Source organism: Volvox carteri, assembly GCF_000143455.1.
Source record: "Volvox carteri f. nagariensis unplaced genomic scaffold VOLCAscaffold_73, whole genome shotgun sequence".
Lineage (NCBI taxonomy): Eukaryota > Viridiplantae > Chlorophyta > Chlorophyceae > Chlamydomonadales > Volvocaceae > Volvox > Volvox carteri.
In genome coordinates, this window is record NW_003307616.1 from 417,304 (window position 1) to 429,901 (window position 12,598).

General features: G+C 56.7%; 3 protein-coding genes across 3 annotated transcripts in view; 2 read left to right on the forward strand and 1 right to left on the reverse strand.

The window, feature by feature from the left end:
• Positions 1 to 1,098: 1,098 nt before the first annotated feature.
• VOLCADRAFT_98536 (uncharacterized protein) lies at positions 1,099 to 3,670 on the forward strand (the record flags this gene model as incomplete). The annotated part of the gene is made up of 5 exons (XM_002957377.1): positions 1,099 to 1,269; positions 1,488 to 1,647; positions 2,051 to 2,185; positions 2,682 to 2,886; positions 3,358 to 3,670. The coding sequence occupies 5 exons, from the start codon at positions 1,099 to 1,101 to the stop codon at positions 3,668 to 3,670; spliced, it is 984 nt and encodes a 327-aa protein (XP_002957423.1).
• A 713-nt stretch (positions 3,671 to 4,383) lies between these two features.
• VOLCADRAFT_107681 (uncharacterized protein) lies at positions 4,384 to 7,102 on the forward strand (the record flags this gene model as incomplete). Its single annotated transcript, XM_002957378.1, has 6 exons — positions 4,384 to 4,606; positions 5,693 to 5,784; positions 6,018 to 6,055; positions 6,176 to 6,306; positions 6,566 to 6,674; positions 7,034 to 7,102. Exons 1-6 carry the CDS (start codon positions 4,530 to 4,532, stop codon positions 7,100 to 7,102), a joined length of 516 nt encoding a protein of 171 aa, XP_002957424.1. The 5' UTR covers positions 4,384 to 4,529.
• Positions 7,103 to 10,956: 3,854 nt separating this feature from the next.
• The window catches only part of VOLCADRAFT_98538 (uncharacterized protein), a gene marked incomplete at both ends in the record, with an annotated part of 10,051 nt that continues 8,409 nt past the window's right edge, over positions 10,957 to 12,598 (reverse strand). The window contains 2 exons of the mRNA XM_002957423.1: positions 10,957 to 11,520; positions 12,418 to 12,507. Coding sequence (XP_002957469.1) covers positions 10,957 to 11,520; positions 12,418 to 12,507 — 654 coding nt within the window. The remainder of the gene's footprint in view (positions 11,521 to 12,417; positions 12,508 to 12,598) is intronic.

The following is a 12,598-nucleotide window of genomic DNA, read 5'->3' on the forward strand; positions in this document are numbered from 1 at the left end:
GTAAGGAGCTCGGCGTCCCCTGCCGTACTGCGGTCCGGCATATGCATGCATGCATGCGCCCTACTTCCACGCACCACGGCAGTTCCTTCGCAATAACTTGCCTATCTCTACACTCATACTTCGCTTCGAGAAGTCGAAGCTTAGCTTGCCGGAAGCTAAGCGTCCGGCATGCTGCGATTTCCCGCATTTCCCATTAGGTTCACCGCCTCCTATGTAGAGGCTGCTTGGCGAATCCGCTTTCTATGCAGAATTTCCCTGATGATTTCGCTCGCTAAATAGTGGTAAACATTACCTTGAGCTTGTTACCTTCGCTGCGCTACCCGCACAAGTAAGTGGAAAGGGCCAAAAGCGCTACATGGCGTGGATACATAGTGTACAGAGCTCCAACTACAAGGTTGTGCAACGAGCAGGCGAGGTCATACTCTCAGAATGGTCAAAAGGCGTTGTCATATCGACGTAGACGGCAAGCCCCGCAGTGGGTCCTGATGAACGTTCCGAGTACATATGTATGCCAGTCCATTTGGATGTGACTTGCCACTTGCTGGCGGTTGGTTGCCGATCTAGGTCCGAACTGTTGGCTTGCACGGTTGGCAGGACAGCGGCACCACTTCTCGTTTAACCTGCAATAAGCTTCACACCTTGTAGTTCCCTTTACCCTTAGTTGTAAGCTAGCCGCACTTTTCACGCGTATACGCAATTCTTCTCGTATCCATGTTTTAAGGTACTGTTTACGACCCGGGTTGCGTCATCACTACGTGGCGAAAGGAGACACCCAAGCAACAGAGAAGAACCTGTTCACCGCAGTTCTTAAGCAGCTACACCATCCACAACATGATCGCATCATAGCGACTAAGGCCCTATTGTGGATCTGATAATGCCAGGAGCTCCGAAGTTGCATGGTTTTGCGTCAGGGTGACGGGCAAAGGGCCCGTACAGCTCGACCAACCGCAATCTAGTCAACGATTCAGAGAGTAAAGCATTGCGCACTACTTTTAGTTAGGAGGTCCATTGGGTTGTAAAGCTGTTTTTTTATACAAGAGTGCGACGTTGTGCTTGGTGCCGTGGTAGAGCACGGTCATCCTGCTTACGTGGACTGATATGAGTATGACTGATTTACCTCAAAGGCTTCTCAAGCTACATGGCTTCATACTTGTGGCCCTGGTGTATTGCGTGGTAGTTGTGAGGCCGCTTCGACCTGGACTTCCAAGGCTGCTCGCAAGCGTGCCCGCATTTCTGGTGTTCAGCCTTTGCCCGCTGCTAGTCAAAGATGTAAGCGGCATTCTCCTCACCAAAATTAGCAATTTGAAACCGGCGGACAGTCCCTTAGCCGCACGCACGTGCATCCTCACCGCCGGCCGGCCGAGTAGCTCCCCCTTTGCCTACCGCTACTTCACGGCATACTCTTAACTAACTCCTCCATCTGTCCAACTACCAAGCATCCAACGTCGCCTCCTACCTTCCGCGTACTACCGCAATGTTGAACCCAGAGCGCACTTCTTTCAAGTGCCGTGGCCCTGACTACCACATGGGTGGCCAACTTCAAGCTGTTGTCGTACTCGGGTGGCCGCGGCGCGTTATCACATCCTGGGATCCGCAGCGGCCTGCAATGGGGGGCCCTTTTGCTGCTGCCCTTCTTCCCTGCCAAAAGTAAGTGGGTTGTCCCTTCTGCGGGCTAGCAGAGGGCTCACGCACACACACACCTCCACGAGCCCGTACCGGCAACCGGAGAAAACAACTTTAAGAGGCAGCGCAGAGCGGGGCTGGGCCAGGTCCCAACCGGGCAGGGATTTTGGAAGGGCAGAACCACCATGTACCCGTGTACGCTTCTGCAGAGGCACAAGCAGGTGATATACCTATTTGCTATGCCGGGGCACATCACCGCCGTACGACACAGCGAAATAGTTTCGTTGTGTACAGCACCACATTTGTGCGTGTGTCTCTCTCTGTCTGTGTGTCTGTCTGTCTGTCTTCGATCCCCGTCCCGTCGTTCTGTCTCTTTCCATTCCAGCTCACCTACCGTCACGACCGCCCCCCCACCCCGGGCCCCCAGGCGGCCGCACTCCCGCCTCAACCTCCAGTCGTGGACTGCTCCTGGGCCTCCTGCTCAAGCTGGGCGTGTACCTGGGCCTCACTGCGGTGCTGGTGGGTGTGGAGCTGTCAGCCCTGGCACGTCACCTGATATACGGTGGGTCGGGGCCGGGGGGATAAGCGGTGTGGTGTCGCGGGAGGGCGTCGGGCGCTTTACATAAGAGTACAAAGTACAGGTCATAAAATGGCGCTTAGTAGTATTAAAGTACAGGTTATAAAATGTTTACAGGAATTGTATAACGTTCATTGACTATACTGATATGCTCCTCCCCGTAGCTGATTTATTACGAATAGCGTTTCCTTGTTTTCCGAGTCTCAGCGCAGCAATTGGGATTTTGAAATTTTTATGCTAGCCTCGCAGTACTGCAGGTATCCCCTGATCAGGCCCCCTTCCCCCGGGAGGTGAACCATCCGCTTGTGGTACCGCAAATCCCTGTGGTGGTAGGTAGATAGGTACGGTAGGTAAGGTAGGTACGGCTAGCTAGGTATGGAATCTAGGCAGGTGGGTTGCTCTACGCTCGGAGCGTGTCACCCGGCCCACCCTGACCCCCTTTTCCCTCCCTCTCCCCCTCCCCTCCCCCCCCCGGGCCCAGCTGTCCACTTTTGGATGTTTGTAAGCCTGTGCCTGGACGCCGCGATGCCGCTAGGCAGCCAGCTCCTGCCGGGAATACCGCTGCAGCCCGCCATGGATGCGCCGTACATCGCCACCTCCGTACGGGAGTTCTGGGGCCGTCGCTACAACCAGATCGTGTCGGCGACGCTGCTGGAGACCGTTTACAAGCCGATTGTGGAGGGGCGGTGGGTGAGCAGGAAGGCGGCGGCGGTCGCTGCCGGTGCGGAGGTGGATGAGGTGTCGTTGTCGCCGGGGGTGTCGACCGCGGCGGGCGCAGGTTGTGGGGGAAATGTGGCGGTACGGGCGGGACCACCGCCGCTGCCGCAGACAGGGGCGGTAACAGCGGTGGATTCTTCATCTAATGCCGGCAGCGGCAGCGGTGGTGGTGATGGCGCCGGTGGTGGCGACGGCAGCGGCAGCGAGCCCCGGCGGCATCGTACATGGCTGGTCCTGTCGGGCTTGCTCACTTCCTTTCTGGTCAGCGGCGCCATGCACGAGATTTGCATCTGGTGGGTGTTTTGTGTCCGTCTGTCTGTCTGTCCGTCTGTCCGTCCGTCCGTCTGTCTCGATTGTATAAGTACAACGGTTCATCGTCCCGAATGCATCAGCCGAAGTTCCATTGCTCGCATACTTCTCACCCGCGTCCTGGGCCCCAGGTTTGCCTGTGGTGGCAGGCTGGAGGGCAGTTTCCGCATGCTTGGTTTCTTCCTGCTCCAGCCGGTCATTATCTTGGCTCAGGACGGGGCGAGTACGGCAATGGCCAAGTGGGTTCCGGAGCAGCTGTCCGGCAGTCTGGCCGCCAGGGCGCTGCAGACGGGCGTGACGCTGGCGCTGGTGCTGGGCAGCGCGGAGTGGTTCTGGGCCCCTGTGGAGTCTTGTGGTGCGGACAAGCGAGCCCTGGCAGAAGTGGATAGCGCTATGAGGTGGTTGCTGGCACGAACACGGTCGCCGGAACTTCTGGCGCGGTGAGCGGTGAATGCTACTAGTATTATTGTTGCTACTCCTATAGCTGTTGCTTTTCTCGCACGGTTACTGATACTGTTATTGATGGTGATATTACGAGACATGCGGAGAACGTGCGCCGTAACGTGTGGAAGGCCAAAAAATAATCCTTCATATGGCGCTTGGCGCTTACATGTACCGACCGTTAAAAAGCGTCTTCCTTCATGCTGTGTTAGTGCTCGGGATGATTTGGAGAATGGTTTTTGTTGTTATTGTTGTTGTTCTTAGATACAAGAAGAAAAGTTCGGATGGCAACGTATGTGGACTTCGCTTGCTTTCGTATTGTGGACGAGAGTGTGCTTGGTTGTACCCCCTATACCGGTCATATAGTGCGCCATGGTGGTGCGTGTTGCCCTGACGTCGCAGTGGCGACGCTTCGCAACGAGTTACCTTTTCGTTTGGTTTGTTGGTATTTCCTTCTCATGTACCTGGTTTCGTTGATTTGGTCATAGATGATAGCGTGTCGATGGTTACGGTCCAACGGAGGTAAGCTACGGGCCGTAGGGTGATGGCTCTTCGATGTGATTGCCCACCGCGCCAATGTGCAGGAAGCTGAAGAACTGACCTTGATTCCATTTACAATTTTCGAAGTTACCTTCAGGCTGTACCCAATTCCGTTGTACGTCGCGCGGTTAGTGTCGTGATATGTGAAATGACGAGGCATGATCCGGAGCACCTCTCTTTGCATACTCTTGCAGTCATAGGGATTAGTAGCATCTCACTGATCTAGACGCCGGAAAGGTCGGAAAATTTCCAGTTTTTAGCGGTTGTGTGCAAGAGCTGAGGTCCGAAACCGGTTGTAAACATTACCTAGTAACATACAAAAATGATCTACGACGTAAACTCCCACCTGTTCCGGTCATTCCTGGCTGTCACCGGAGGCGCCAATGCTGGCGCCGCCAAGTAAGTGCTCCTCCAATCAAAGCTTTGTACTGAGGCGTAGTTGCCGTGTCATTATGTATGCAAGTACGTTTATGCCCTTGTAGTAAGTCCCTGCTTGCCTCGGCTCCCTGCTCTTAGCAATTTTGCGCATGGGGCTCGCTTGGTTTGCTTAGCTTCTTTACCGTTGCTTCGCAGGACGTCAAGCAGACGTGCACCAGGGGAAAAGGCTAAGGAGAATAAACACGCGTTCGTGGAGTAAGCCTCCTCTAGACCATCTGGATATTGTCTACATCTGGACGTGTATATTTCGTCGGGCCTCCGTTTACATGATAGAAGGGACGAGGCGGATGTTGTTTAACTACGTTTCCTAGAATTTTCTGGAAAGTTTTGTGTCGGAAACAGCGCTTATCGCACTGCCGTGGGAGCTTCGTGGTTTCTGGAGACGCTTGGCCAAGCAGCACTATCCCGTAGGGAAGTTGCAAAGGTTGACAGACTAATGTGGGGCCACTTCTCAAGTGTAACGAAGCTAGGTGCGATGGCGTCTCGCGTCAAGTGCTGAACTGCGTCAAGGGATCATGCGTTATGCTCGTTCTAATGCAACATGTTAGGTCGAAATGGCTTATTCAGCTTATCTATAAACATATGCAGCTTCCTGTGTATTATGCATAAACCTCCTTACGGACTTGTTGACAGCACGCATGAATCGTAATCGCCTACAATTCAAGCAGCTCCCAATATAAACAATTCTTATCTTCTATTGTCCAAATGAGCCCACCCACAGGATATGGTGACCTACAACTCAGATCTAAAGTCTAGCGACCTTGTTGGAAAAACGGGTCAAGAGCCTTGCTCCAGTATCCACACCATTTGTAAATTTCCACACTCTTACTAGTCTATCCATCAAGTCCTTAGACCAACCAGTAGAACTTTTACAACCTTGACCCTACAACTGGATGCTTTCGAGAACCCTCCAAACTGCGGCGCTCGCTGAGCGTATCCTTAGCGGTCCGCTTACACAATCGCTCTCTCGGTGGACGGAACGCGTCTACCAGGCAGACTGCCCAGCTCGCACCTGGCTTCCCCACATCCCGGCTTCGCCGCACGGAGCGCTCCTGCAGTTCGGCACCGCTGCGGCAACGGCGGCCTCTCCCCCCACGGACGATGCATCCGGACTCGTGATCCATCCTTCGGCAGCGGCGGTACGTCTTTACGCTCCTGCCTTACCTCTTCCTCCCACCCATACACACAAACCGAGACCCAATGGCTGTGCCGCACTTTGCCGCTACCCTGCTCGTATTGATTGCGACTACGCGTGTGTTTATGTGTGTGCAAGTAATCCCCCCCCCTCTCCGGGGGGGGGGGGGAAATTGTTGCTCCGGGGCCTATCGCGTGCAACCCTCTCTTCTCCCCCTCCCGTGTACATCTGCCGCAGCACTCTTTCCTTGGCAGCAGCAGCTTCACTTGCTCGCGGTTCGTCTTTTCCCCCCTCCCGCCTCGTTCCTATCGGCACTCTCGTTCTCTCTCACACACACATATACACACACACGTACACATACACATACACACACACCTACCTCCCACTCCCTCCAGCGCCTGCGGGAGCTCCAGGCCGAGAACCCAGGCGGCAGCGGGCTGGCTCTACGGGTGGAGGTGGAGGGCGGAGGCTGCTCGGGGTTCCAGTACAAGTTCAAGTTGGAGGAGGCCACCAAGGAGGACGACATGTGCGGGGGGTTGGGTGGGAACGGGGGCGGGGGCGGGGGGAAGTGAAGACGTGATGTGATGTGATGATCCCGGGGGGGGAGAGGACGGGGGAAAGGAGGGCACAAACCAGTCGCCGCCCGCATCCCCCCACCCTCCCCTCCCCACCTCCCTACTGGACTTCATCTCTTATTCCCCACCACCACCCCAACAGGGTGCCGCAGGCACTCTTTCCTTGGAAGCAGCTTCATTCGCTCGTGGTTTGTCTTTTCCCCCCAACAGGGTGTTCGAGTGCGAGGGCGGTCGGGTGGTGTGTGACGTCATCTCCCTGGAGTTCCTCCGGGGGGCGGTCCTGGAGTTCGAGGACAGCATCATGAGATCGGCGTTCACGGTAAGGGGGTGGAGGGCCTGGGGGCAGTAGAGTAGAGGAGGACGAGGAGGGGGAGGAGGAGGGTGTGGAGGGCCTGGAGGCAGTAGAGTAGAGGAGGACGAGGAGGGGGAGGAGGAGGGTGTGGAGGGCCTGGGGGCAGTGAGTAGAGGAGGACGAGGAGGGGGAGGAGGAGGGTGTGGAGGGCCTGGGGGCAGGTGCAGTGCCACTGGGGGGGGGGAAGGGCCCCGGCGCCGGTAAGGGGTGGGAGAGGCTGGTGAGGGGTTCACTTAGGGTTTTAGGATTCCTGGTTCCTGCCGTTTGCCTGCCCGCCTAGCTACATGTGCCTGTCTGTCTGTCTGTTTGTGTGTCTGTCTTCACAGATTAGTAAGAACCCCAATGCGGAGGCCTCCTGCGGCTGCGGGAGCTCCTTCGCTGCCAAGATGAAGTGATGGCGGTGGTCACCTTGCTGCTGCTGCTGCTGCCGTGGTTACTGCGGATGCGGACAATACTGTGTAACTAATATGTGCCCCATTTGATCTTTCTTAGGTTGTGAAGGTGCTGTGCAAGACCTTGCTGCTGTTGCTGGTGGTGGTGGCAGTTGTGGGGTTTGTTGCGTTACGTCGTTGTGATGCGACCCCGGGTGGCGGGCTGGGAGGGAGATAGGGGAGGGAGGGGGGGAGGGGAGGGACGGATGGACGGAAGTCCAAATGGTAGCTGCTGTGCTGATGGATCTGGGCTGCAGCCAGATTCCACAGTGGCCTTGACGGCCCACGTGCGTTTGTGTGTGTGGGGGGGGGGAGGGGGCCGGGATTGCAATCTTGAAGATTGGAGGCGGAGAAGGCGGGGGCTGCAGTGCATGGTCATGGCATATAAGCCGGAGAGGTGAAGCCGGAACGGGAGGTTGAGCTGTTGTACTGCTGTTGTTGGCATTGTCCGTACACAGCGGAGGGTGCCCCCGCAGCGGGTTAGGGGGATAGAGATATCGCCACCCGCCACCACTGCGCAGCTGTGCACCGCTTGGAAAGTGCGGTGGTAGCTCCCCCCCCCCCACACACACACACACAGAGCAGGAAGGGACTGATGCCCCTCGCGCCCATCTCCTCCCGTCACGGGGAAAGTGCTTTGGCGGTCGTTTCCGTTTGGGGTTTTACGGTTAGGTGCCCCTGACCAGTGTCAGGCCAGGATCGACGTGTAACGGAAACGCGTACCTACGTACGTACATACATACATACATACATACCACTGGGCTTTAGTGAGTCACAGGCAGGGCCAGACAGAGCGAACATTGTTCGCGCGTGTGTATATGTATGTGTGTATGTATGTTGGTACAGGGTGGTATAGCTTCACCAGCGGCCCCCTTTCCCGAGGCAGTTCCCTGCTCTCCCCTGCGAAAGGGGCATCCGAATCCGTTCACCCCATCCGACTTCAGAATGTATTCGTTGGGTTCAGCAACTCACAACCAGCATCCAACCAAATCTAGCGGATCAACTGCGCCTCAACTTAGTTCCAGATCAGCTCGCAAGTGGATATTATCACGTCCTACACCGTCCATAAGATGGGGGGCCACCTCCCATTTCACACACCCGAGCGGTCGGCAGGCGAATTTGAACCCGGACACTCCGGGAGCAGAAGTCAGGCCTTAACCTCTGCCAGCCGCCTGCCTACGTGTGTATGTATGTATGTTGTTACAGGGTGGTTAACTTCGCCAGCGGCCCCCTTTCCCGGGGCAGTCCCTGCTCTCCCCTGCTAGAGGGGCACCCTAATCCGTCACCCCATCCGACTTCAGAATGTATTCGTTGGGTTCGGCAACTCACCACCAGCATCCAACCAAATCTAGCGGATCAACGGCGCATCAACTTAGTTCCTGGTCAGCTCGCAAGTTGATATTATCACGTCCTACACCGTCCATAAGATGGGGGGCCACCTCCCATTTCATCACTCCTCAAACACCCGAGGAGCCGGCAGGCGGATTTGAACCCGGGTCGACTGGGTCAACTATGTATGTGTGTATCCCAACGTCGAGGCTGCATGGTAGGCCCGTAAGCGCTACCACCATATGTATCAAATCAAACCGTGTATGTAGGTATGTATGTAAGAAGGTACGTGCCAGAAGGAAATATGCGACTGTTCGTCTGTATATCCGCGTGTGTTTGCGTGTGTGTGTGTATATTTGCACGGAGCCATGCGGCCCCACCGCCCCCGGGTACTGGGGCCGAACCACCTGCCTGCTCACCACCTGCCTTGTGGGGTCGGGTGGTGGGAGCTGAGTTGGCCGCTCAGCTCCCCCCCCCCTAGCGGGGAGTGTGCGCGGGTGGGGGAGAGGGGAGGGACTTTGGAACCGCTGTGACCACAAGCAGCAGGCGGCACGGATGGGACTGGGGGATACACTGGGGGTTGGGGGTCACGTGTCTGCTGAATGCGGAGGGGCTGGGGGGGTTTACAATCCGGATCCGTGTTGGGGAGCCCTGCCGGGCAGCAACCTCCTCCCCTGCCACCAACACACACACACACACACACACACAGCGCGTCAGGGCCGTTTTTCACCCCTCCCCCAACGCCCCAATGCCCCAAGCCGTGCCAAAAGACCAGGAACATACGAAAAAATCCAAGTACGGTGTCTCGACAAATCAAGGCATAGTCAAATATTTAGCATGTCTGTAGAGAAACACGTGAGAGGGCTTGTTAAACCTAGGGAGGGACGGTTGATCCGGACCAGATCTGTCCAGTAGCAACAGAACTCGCCGACTGCTTCCGAAATCCAAAACCGAAAAAACCAAAATTCTCACCAAGTATTTACATGCAAACAGTTTTGTTTAAGTTTTGCGTTCACCTAATTATATAGTTTCTTCGACTATTGCACCACCACAACCACCCGGATGCGAAGAGTGAGAGTCTCCCATATATCCGGGCAAAGATGGTGGTGATGTGTGTGGGGGGAGGAGGGTGTGGGGGGGGGAGGTAGAAATCAAAGAGGGCTTTAAAAAAGGGCAACAGCAAGAAGGGAAATTTGACCTTAAGAGAAACAAAGGACGTGAGGGGGATGTTGAGGACCAGCAGCACACATACATACGTGCACACACACACACACACACACACACACACAATACATATCTGCTGCCCGGCCCCAGGAACACTCCCCTTCCCATCCTCCTCCCACACCTCCCACCCCCATATGCACGGATCTGCCCAAACTCCAGAATCTGACAACTTCACGACCATCAACCACAACCGCCAACCAACACCTGAACAAACCAAGTCAATAACCCAATAACGCAATCTCCACCCCGTTCGGAGCGGCGCGAACCCGCGGTACGTCCGCACGGCAGCGGGAGGAGGCGGCACGTCCACAGGAAGAACGTCCGCCAGCCCCACCTTCCTGCCACAATGTACGACAATTAATACGACAACTAGTACGACAACTAGTACGACAACTAAACACACAGAAAGCGAAGCCATGTCTGCCGGCACAGTCGCGGGTTGAATGGTCGTGAGGTGTGTTGACCACAGGGACGCGTGCATCGCGATGTGCCACTTACCCCCGGCCCCCGCCCCCCGAAGACTGGCCCCCGGCTGCTACAGCGGGAGGTCAGAGCTCTCGGAGTACCCGGCGGGGGAAGACGGGTGGTCACCGAGCTGCGTGCAACAGTAATAGTACGGCACCGTGACGCGACCTCAATACCTCAATACACCGCCTCACCTAATAACACCCAAATCATCACATTCTCACTATCTCTCGTAAAACGTCTGTCGGCTAATCTTGGTCTAACATACAGAATCTAAACCAAGCAACATGCTCGTCCTTACATGCCATGAATTCATTGCCGTACTTAACACGTGCATACAGGCTACATTCCACGACGCCGTACACCCCCTACCCCACCCCATCACGCCACCCCATCCCCACCCCCACCGCCGGTTTCGCCCCCCCAGCGACGACTAAAGGAACTGCGACACATTACCTTCTGCGGAGATCTACTTCAGCAATGGCCACAACATAATACGGACAGATACGGAAAATTCGTACAATCACAACACAGCTCATCTTCAGCTCAACTTTCGAACCCCTGGTTGGTAACTTAAGTGAAACGTCACCACCACCACCACACACAAATACACACGCGCACGAGGTGAGGTGAGGTGAGGTGAGGAGAGGGCTGAGCACCTAAACCCACGTTCCCCCGCGTCGCTCCTACCACTGGTAGCTGTACACACACACCGACAACGCAAGCGCCATACCCCTCCGCCCGTCCTTCACCCCGCACCTGAACCACCGCCGCACACACACTCCACCGTCGGCACATCCCTACATCAAAGCGCACAGCGGGGGTGGTACGGCCGAGTTGGAACCCGCCGCGGCGCCTCCGCCGTCACCTCCGCCGTCACCACCACCGGCATCGCCGTCGTCGCCGTCGTCGCCACCCAGGCCCCCAAAGCCGGCAAAACCCCCAAGGCCGCCGCCGCCGTCGCCGCCGCCGCCGCGCCGCGGCGGTGTCGGCCCAAACGCCGGGATTGTCTCCTCGGGGCTGCCGCTGCGACGGCGCGGAAGGTCCAGTGCCGTACTGAGACGGAGGACCTGCCCCGTCGGCGGAGAGGCGCCGCCCGCCGGGCCGCCCTGCGGAGGTACCTGCAGGTGCACACCCCCGCCCGCCAGTGCCGTACCTCGGGGAGGTGGTGTCGTACGTGGGTTGTACGACGACCCCGGGGTGCGCAACCCATTCGCTTCAGCGACGCCAGCGCCGGCGGCTGGATTGGCGTGCCGTACCCTCTCCCCCTCCCCCCTCCCGCCAACCTCCGTACGAGTATCGGCAACCCCCGGCGGCCCGGAGGCCGCGGCGGCAGACACGTCCGCGGCGCGATCCCGGATGGCCTGCGCATGGGTACCGCAACGGCATCGGTTGGTCGTACAGTGTACGGTATGTCTGCATGCTTGTACAGCATGACGTGGGATGCATGTACGGCAAGACGTGAGGACCATCATGAGCTGGGTCCTGGGGGAAGCTAGGGCCCCACTGTGTGCACCAGCCGCCTCCGCAACATATCCGGGTTATTTTACCTCCCGCATAGACACGTATACATACATACATACTTCCATACATACTTCCATACTTCCATACTTCCATACATACTTCCATACATACTTCCATACATACATACATACATACATACATACATACATACATACATACATACATACATACATACATACATACATACATACATACATACATACATACATACATACATACATACATACATACATACATACATACATACATACATACATACATACATACATACATACAGGTCAGGCACTACTGGTAAGGCACGGACCATTGCCCCCGGAGGTTCCGGGATCGAGACCAGCCAAGGCCGAAAATCCTCCCGACGATGGAAGGTAAACTGCCCTTCGTCGGTTGACGGTGGTTTGACCCACATTAGCTAGCGAGCAGACCACGAAGAGAGTTCCCCAGCCGTGGACCCGTCATATCCCGTCGAATGCCCGTGTAGCGTGCGGACCTAAGCGATTTACTGAGAAGTCGGCTAGGGTGACTGGATGAGGGTGCCCCGAAATACCGGGGAAGGCAGGGTTTCGCAGGGTAGCGGCCACAGGGTGAAGATATATAACCCCCCTGTCCCACGCATCATACATACATACACACGCTCCTGCATGCCACGCACAGCCACACAGAGCCCTCTTCCCCCCCCAGCCAGCCGTACACACACGCGCACACACACGCGCACATAAAAACCCAGCAGCGCTCACCGCCGCGAATGTCGCCCATCCGGCGCCCACCGGCCGGCTCCGGCCCGCCGCCACTGCCTCCGCCTCCGCTGCCGCCTCAGCCCTCCGCCGCTGCATATCCGCACGGTTTGCCGCCACCACGCCACGCAGCCGATTGCCTCGCACCTCCTCCCCCCCCTCAAACCCCTCCCCCTCCACGTAC